We start from the raw sequence: 8,175 nt of genomic DNA on the forward strand, positions 1-8,175 counted from the left end.
AGGGGTCGTGCGAAGGCAGCTGACCCAACACGTGGTGGTGGGGGCTGAGTTCACGGACAGCGAATGAGCTTGGACGTCACGGCCGAGGACGCAGCCGAACCTGTCAACTTTGGTGAGCTGGCGCGGTGGTGGCCGGCACACCCGCGGTAGATTTTGATGGAACGACACGACGTCGCCCAAGGCGACTTGGGGCGCTGGACTGCTGTCGGAGTGGTGGCGCTACCGGAAAAGCCATGGGCAGCAACACGAGCTCCACTGGCGCCGCCAAAAACACGTCAGATCGAGCAGCATTTATCCAACACAAGCAATGACGGCAGAAACGAACGTAGCTGCCCAACGCCAGGAAATATACAGCCCGGCAGGGGGTCGATACACTGTGACTAGCGTTTTTTCGACCCCTCCAATCCCCTGGGAGAGTTTCGGAGCAATCGGATTCCCGTCGATTTTCGACCCCCGCAGCCAGAATCCCAAGGTGTCCCCTCAACTTGACAAGCATCAAAATCAATCCTGGTATTCCAACCAAGCACCGAGCATTGCATTCCACCAATCACCGACTGGCGTCATGATATTGAGTGCCATGGTCGAACCAGCACCACAATGAAGGTCACGAGGAGTGTCGTCGGTGCGAGTACTTCTGCTCCTTTCTGGACGGGGCCACCAAGGACCCCGCGAACGTGAAACCAAGTCCCCTTGCTGCGGCTTGTAATCAATCCTGGTATTCCAATTAATCACCGAGCATTGCATTCCACCAATCACCGACTGGCGTCATGATATTGAGTGCCATGGTCGAACAATAAAATTGAACATGGCAGCTCCTGGACGACGCAATCAAGCAAGGAGTGACCAGCAAGGCAGAAAGGTATCAATCAGTCCGTAGTACATGCACCTTTTGTTGGCTTATCTATGCTTGTAGCGAGATCGTCAATCGTTCGATGACGTTGAACTCCGGCGCATCGACGAGTTGGTGTGGTCAGGCGAATCATTTGCCGCCATAGCGAGGATCATCAACGACGAACAAGGTAAAGGACGCTCGGGCAAAGTGATCTCGAACAAGTGGAGGACGTCTCAAGGCCCATCTCTTGTTCCTGTGATGATTCCCCTTGAAGCCGTCGAGGACCTGATGCGCTTTGTCCGTAGTATTCCACACTCCTTCGATTGGGATATCGACGCCAGCGCTGAAGTGCTTCGTTTGATGAGCGAAGTGAAATATGCGAGATCGGTATGTACTAGTACGATGGTGTGTCAAACTTCATCTCGTTTTAGATTGCCGTACAGGGCGGTGACACGACGGCAAACGTGTTGATGTGCGGCAACCAAGTCAAAGCCATCCATGGCTTCGTTAAGGAAGACACGAGCTGGAATGTGCTTCATTTCCTAGCCCAGGAGCGTGCCTTTTTTGACCACGTAGTTAACCTAATTGCGAACCTCGAATGTTTTCCAGACCTGGCTATGGAGATGAAGGTACCAAAAACGTACTTTTGGTTTGAATATTACCAATCATATACTGCTGTAGAACTGGAACGCCCGAGGGAAGGACACAATTATTTTCGACCATATTTTGGGGACGGTGGGCGGCGAACTTCAGCCAGCGACGTCCGGACCAGTGATATGCGTCAAGTGGACGTGCTTCGCGAAGCTACTTTCGACGTGTGAGATAACAAATGGTGTGTCGATCCAACCAGACCTGAAGTGGTGGAAACCGAAGGCGTTGCCAGAGCCGCGACGGACAGTCATGTTCATTGGTATGTGGGCATTTCATTGTAGTGAAAATCGCTCACCCTACGTTAATAGACGGATCGAACTTGACCATTGCTGTAAGGATACATATTCTTTCAATTTCTAGAGATTTTAAAACAAAATTACTGTAGACACAGTCGGACATTGATTTTGCAGAATTACTCGACGAGATTCAGATGCGACTTCAAGAGTCCATTTCAGGTGTGTTTACAACAATGGATGATGAGTTTATCATGTTTCCAGAGGTGCATTGGTTTGACGACGATGGCATGGACGAGAGTATTGTGAACGGAATGAAAGTTGTACTGCCAGGGATGGTACGTCTATTTTCCACTTGAGTGTCCCCACATTCAACGATTGTTAGGTCTTTGTTCAAAAATTCCCCATGAAGTCAAAGACAATCAAAGTCAACCACAACCAACCGTATACCTTCAATGTGCAGTCTGGTGTTGACGCTGGGTAATTATTGCATTTTTCGCCCTTTTATAATTTATTGGTTGTAGGATTGCTTATGATATGGGGAGGCTTCAGTCGTGCGATCACTTAATCCTTGCCACAGGTAAATCTGATTCTTGAATTCAGAACTCATTCCTGGCAAACAGGGGATGGCGACTTTGCAGCACCAGTGGCCAAGTTGAGAAACGTTGAAAATATGGAGGTTACTGTTTTGAGTATGATTGATTTTTGTTGGGTCTACAGCTGTATGTCACATCGAAATGTAGGCTTCAAATCCAGCCTCAGTCCCAAGCTGGTGGAGGCTGCAAGCAATTTCATTCTCGTGGACGAGCTACCGCGACTCAGCCCGACCACGATACTCGTCAGCAATTGGCACAAGTCTGCGACCAAACACATGGTGGAGGTCATTTTCGCGAAGTTCGGAAAAATTCTGGAGATCGAATACCTCGATGATCCGAGATCTAGTAGGATTGAATTTGACTCGTACTTGGCAGTCCGAAGTGCAATCCGTGGCGCGCCAAAGTACTTGAAAATTACACGCACCGAGTAAATAAATTGTTACTTCGAGTTGATTTGAGCCCACCGACTTAAGGGCCCGGTGAGCAGTGAGTTTCGTTTTGGGGTTTTGAGAACAAAAGACATGTAGTGGTACATTAAGTACTGATACATCAACCGGCGCCCAACCTGGTGAATGGGGTATGCATGTCTTGCAAAATGTGGAAATGGCGCGCCGGATGCATTTCCATGATATTTTAAAAATATTAAAAACGTTCGCCATTCATTTTACAGCTGATGTCAAAGAGTACGTGCGCCACAGCCGCGCCCCTGGAAAATGGGCAAGCGCCATCGCATTCTCGCATCTACTCACGCATCAGCACGCCTGTTACAGCGCGCACGAGAAGTGGACACCATCATCACATGCTCGCCGGCAATGCCCTCGCGTGCTCCGGCAACGCTCTCAGCTCGATCGCGACGCCACCACTGCATTCCTTCTGGCCGCGAAAACAAGTGCTCTCTTTACCTGGGACGTGTCACATGCCACATGCCACCCACCCTGCAAGCCGCGGCTCACCATCTCCACTCATCGCTGACCCGCTCTAGGAGAATGGCGACAGATTCTTTGGCCCAGCCAACTAGCGGGCAACGACTAGATCCGGGATCACTGTGCCATGCCCCTCGCTCAACAGCGGGTAGCGTCCTTCGCAGCCGCCTTCGCCACGATGACCACTAGCTCCACTTGGAACTTCACCCTGCAACCAGAGTCCAACCAAGCCGCCTGAAACTCCCTCGTGGATGTTCCTCGCCGCAGTGGGCCTAGGGCTGCGCCCTTCCCCCACAATCGCACCGTCGCTTTTGGTTCCCGACACCGCCGCCACCAACCAAACCAGCACCGGACGACCACCGTAACTACTCATCGTATCCCCCGTCCATGGCCAACTTCTCCTCACTCGACTACCCCCCCCCTCAACTTGAGTAAACCTACTACTAGTAATACATTTCTCAACAACAAAAACGAGGAAGGGGTTTGCATGATACTTCTACGTACTACTATATGTAACGTTAGTATAGTTGTACTCCGAGTAGTACTGTAGTATCAACAGTACTCCAGTAGTACTCCAGTAGTAGTGATAATGGCGCATCACGTGTTTTCTGTTCGGTTAGCCGAGCTGCATGAGGCCATGACGACATTTATCGAGGGGGTGGAAGAGGATGGCTTGGCCGGCGATGCAGTCAATGAATTATGATAGGACGACACCAATGTAAATTCATGTTCATTTAAGAGCTGTAAACCTGTAACCACGACCATAAGTGACGAATAATTCTTTGCCGGCTTTGACTGACTTCAATAACTTGATGCAATTTGCGTTCCCACTTCGTGTGAGCTGGCTGTTTGTTCTTCAAACACCCCAACATCCCGCGAGTTTCTCGATTGACGAAGGATCCAAGTCCTCGACCCGCAACAGGATCCTGGACCCAATTACCCATGATTTCTTCGTCGACACGCCAAGCTCACAGGTGTCGATTACGAAACACATCCCTTGATTTGAAATCGGACATCTGGCCTATTCAGGACCAAATAGCAAGATCAGGACGGACTTAGCCCTTAAGTCCGGACTAAATAGCCAAGTCCGTCCTGATTTTGATCCAAAGGAGGAGAATACCTCATTCTCAGGGTCCAATCAAACATGATTACATTCGGCAGAACTCTCCCTGAAGGCAATGTCATAGTCAGTGTAATTGGAAGGTGGGTCATGCTACGCTGATCACTGAAGTGTTATGAACATATATTTCGTGGGAACGTCGAATTCACTCAGTCTATTTCGTGGACTGCCAGTATATTTCGTGATTTGCTCAGTTAGATTCGCAAACATCCAATATATTTCGTGGCTGAGGTCGCGAAATATAATGAATTTCCCCGAATTTAAGTGGGATTCCACGAAAGGGTAGGAACTTGTTTGCAGGGATAAATCGAAGGCCGTGTACTTGTACTTTGTATGTGCTATTTTGATTTTGACAATATAGCCCACTTGTATTGATTGAAATTAAATCTGCATGTGAATACATGCAGATTCAAAAAATTCTTACATTTCTGACATATCTAAATCATTCAAAATCGAATATTGGAATAATATATCCATACAATTATCTGTGGTCGTTTTCTATAGACCGACTATGATTTCAGGGGGTACCATCATAAACTTTCCTGCTGATATCATAAATTGACGCCACCCTTGGATTGCATCATGGCGACGAGTTTGCCGCGCGTCCTGGTGCTTGGCGGCGTGGGCATGATCGGGCGAAACTTGGTCAAATACTGCGTGGACAATGACCTGTGCAGCTACATCCGGACAAGTCCGAGATAGTTGTCGTATTTTAGGTACGAACGACGACAGTCCTCCATGCATCTCCTTCCTTCCTCATTATTGAGCTGTTGGCATGACCATGACAGTGAACAAGGCGGCGTTTGACAGTGTCGAGTAAGCGGACTGGACCCGCATGTGGATCGCGCGTTCAAAGCAGACCCTACGACTACAGGTGTTCAACCTGGCGGGCGAAAATGAGAGCCGAGATGTCAGTCTATAGCTCCAAGGTCCGAACGACCCCACTCCCTTGGACATCCATCACCTCCCATCTATCTGCACCTCTTCAATCTCCCCCGCGCCCTTGCTCATGCGTGCCTCCACTGTGCCGCGACTTGGCTGTGGAATGCGGTACTTCTCCATCCTCTCTGCCATTTGTTTATTCCATACAATTCCTTGAAAGCCCTGGACGTGAAGACCTTTGTGAATGTGTCCACCGCCTTCGTATACAAGTCCCAAACGTAAGCGCCGGCTGACGAGCGCGCCAAGCTGGACCCTCCAGGCCAAGTACAAGCTCACAATATCTTGTCGTTCCATGCATAGATATATATATCACATATTGTATAGTATATATATACTGTATCACAAATTATATATTACTTCGAGGTATATATATATCACAAATTTCGAATTATTATATATTATATATGTATCACGTAGTAGTATTTATATATATGTATTATATTTATCACGGACTTCGATTTATTATACATATATCCCATAGTATATATATATATATATATTATATATTCCACATACTTCGATTTATTATACTAGTATATATTATATATATATATGCATCGTTACAGTAAGGCGACTGACATTATTCTTCGATCAGGCTAACACATTTTTGGGTTGATTTCGACATATTTTCCGCTCAAATTTAGAAGGTGACCCTGGCTATGCATCACGTCAATGCAACCCATTTCAAGTGTATTATTCGAAAGAGTCGTAGAAATTGCTTCAGTAATAACAAGTTACAATGTCCTATCTAGGGCAACCAACCAGGGCGTGAATAGCATGACACTAGTACAAGTAGCATCTCTTGACCACATGCGACAAGAGCCACAGCATCGCACACACGGCTATGGGTTGCGGTCGACTAAGTTGTTTCCGTGAACCCACAGCTGGAACACGTGGCAGAGTCAGCAGCAACGGCCAGCAGGTTCATGGAGAACCAGAGTAGTCCCGTGAACTTGGAGGTCCCAACCAGCACGACTGACTCTACTTCATTCGTGGTTGGGTCATATATATATGTTGGCTGAATGCAAACGAAAGCTCTTGGAGACGTAGGTAGGTAGGTACCTACAAAGAAGATGTGGTCCACAAATCGACACAAGCACGGAAACAGCTCCAGTTCGTCCACCAAGAGGCGCGCCAATGGGGGAATACACTGCGAGGGTGGTGGACCTCAGGTTGTGCGTGCACTCGTTTCGGTAGTCGCTGTCCACTGCCGAAACGAGTGCACGCAGAACCTGGGGTGGATGGAGCTTTCGTATCACGTCTGGAAGTGTCCGGTGGAGGTTGGGCAAGCGTTGGGCAAGCTTGGACAGCCAACGGTAGCAGTACCTGACGTGCAACACGGGTCGCAGCACTTGCCGATCGCCTTCAGATAGAAGAGACGGCGTGGCTAGCTCGTCAAAGACTAACGTCTCCAACTTCTCTCCACGACGACTTCGCCGCATACACACACACACCCAGGAGTGCGGAGAATTAGAACAGAGTAGTAGTACTATAAGATTGTAGTAGTACTAGAACATTCGCGTAGTAGTTTACTAAGAGGAAGCTGGGTAAGTGACCAAGTCTGGGAGGCCGAAGCATGACCAAGTCTGGGAGGCCGAAGCATGACCACGACGAGAGTATGAGATCGTTGGGCTACCCCAGCTCTCGGACACCGATGCGGCGGAGAAGGCATTCCGTCAGATGTCTCTGAAGCATCATCCAGACAAGGGCGGCGACGGTAAGCCTTGTTGCATGACATATCCTTGTCTGACAGTTAACTTGTGTTGAAGTGACGATGGCAGCTCTGCAGAGAAACTGAAGCGATTCAAGCACGCCAACAACGATCTCAAAGCGAAAGCCAGGGGAGATGCAGGTCATACGAGCACACCAGGCCCAAGAACGCGCGCATTTGCTTGGTAAGATCGTCAAAAGCGGTGCGATCTGACCAAGTCTTGCAGACAAACTCCTCCACCGTTGCTTAGGGGACATCAAGCAACGCCCGATTCGCGTGTCGTGGAGCAACAGAAAGGGGTCGGACGAAATGCTCGTGGCAGCGTTCTGTGAGTACGGCGAGATGGGACTGGTGAAGATGAGAGATTTGGACTATTTGTCTTGACCAGTGGCGGTTGTAGTCGACATCCACTCGGGCGACGCCAGGCATCGCGTACGCTTGTCCAACTTGATCGTGGTCTACTGGGGCGTTGGAATGTCGTGAACTGGAGACCTGCTTCATGGCCGCACATCATTGCCAAATGTCCATTTCAACCAATATATATTGCAACCAATATATATTGAACTCGATGGGGGTACACTTGCACTTTGTATGACAATGTCCTTAAATTCAAAATCCAAGCTGGATTGAGCTTTGGTGTTGAGAATTTCGTAACACAATTGATTGGCTAACAAAGAAAGCATATCTAGCCAATCAGTGACAAGAAATTTTAGATCAACCAATGAAATGTCACGGTTCAGAGCGATTGGGCAGGTTCTACTATTTAATACAATACGAAGAAGTATTATTAATATGAAGTAGTTTGAAATACTACAGTATTACTATATAGTACTACGTAGTAGTAGTTAGTATAAGAGCTCTGTGGTCGTTTTCGCTGTTTTCAAGATGATATTAGTTGAATGGTTTGTCATACTAGTACTTCGAAGTAATACGTAGCATCGGAGACGGAGTACACGTATAATTAATTACCTATAATATAATAGCCCTAATCAACACCCACACTATCGCGCGTGACCCCACTATCACGCGTGACCCAACAAAATGCGTCCAAACGCATTTGCCCCGACGTACTGTTATCTGATATGCCTGATTCCGCAGTTAAATCCGTACCCAAACCACTTACAGTACAACTAGAAAATAGACAACCACGACGAAAAAATGCAATTA

General features: G+C 48.0%; 4 protein-coding genes across 4 annotated transcripts; 3 read left to right on the top strand and 1 right to left on the bottom strand.

Moving 5' to 3' along the window:
• Positions 1 to 63: 63 nt before the first annotated feature.
• On the top strand, positions 64 to 311 carry H257_18718 (hypothetical protein; the record flags this gene model as incomplete). Its single annotated transcript, XM_009847845.1, has 2 exons — positions 64 to 146; positions 182 to 311. 2 exons carry the CDS (start codon positions 64 to 66, stop codon positions 309 to 311), a joined length of 213 nt encoding a protein of 70 aa, XP_009846147.1.
• Positions 312 to 805: 494 nt separating this feature from the next.
• On the top strand, positions 806 to 3,294 carry H257_18719 (hypothetical protein; the record flags this gene model as incomplete). The annotated part of the gene is made up of 7 exons (XM_009847846.1): positions 806 to 859; positions 914 to 1,219; positions 1,264 to 1,461; positions 1,514 to 1,742; positions 1,894 to 2,016; positions 2,460 to 2,610; positions 3,069 to 3,294. The coding sequence occupies 7 exons, from the start codon at positions 806 to 808 to the stop codon at positions 3,292 to 3,294; spliced, it is 1,287 nt and encodes a 428-aa protein (XP_009846148.1).
• A 2,862-nt stretch (positions 3,295 to 6,156) lies between these two features.
• On the bottom strand, positions 6,157 to 6,739 carry H257_18720 (hypothetical protein; the record flags this gene model as incomplete). Its single annotated transcript, XM_009847847.1, has 3 exons — positions 6,157 to 6,278; positions 6,360 to 6,447; positions 6,530 to 6,739. 3 exons carry the CDS (start codon positions 6,737 to 6,739, stop codon positions 6,157 to 6,159), a joined length of 420 nt encoding a protein of 139 aa, XP_009846149.1.
• A 404-nt stretch (positions 6,740 to 7,143) lies between these two features.
• H257_18721 (hypothetical protein) lies at positions 7,144 to 7,459 on the top strand (the record flags this gene model as incomplete). Its single annotated transcript, XM_009847848.1, has 3 exons — positions 7,144 to 7,192; positions 7,259 to 7,359; positions 7,409 to 7,459. 3 exons carry the CDS (start codon positions 7,144 to 7,146, stop codon positions 7,457 to 7,459), a joined length of 201 nt encoding a protein of 66 aa, XP_009846150.1.
• Positions 7,460 to 8,175: the final 716 nt, after the last annotated feature.

Source organism: Aphanomyces astaci, assembly GCF_000520075.1.
Source record: "Aphanomyces astaci strain APO3 unplaced genomic scaffold supercont1.206, whole genome shotgun sequence".
Classification (NCBI taxonomy): domain Eukaryota; phylum Oomycota; class Saprolegniomycetes; order Saprolegniales; family Verrucalvaceae; genus Aphanomyces; species Aphanomyces astaci.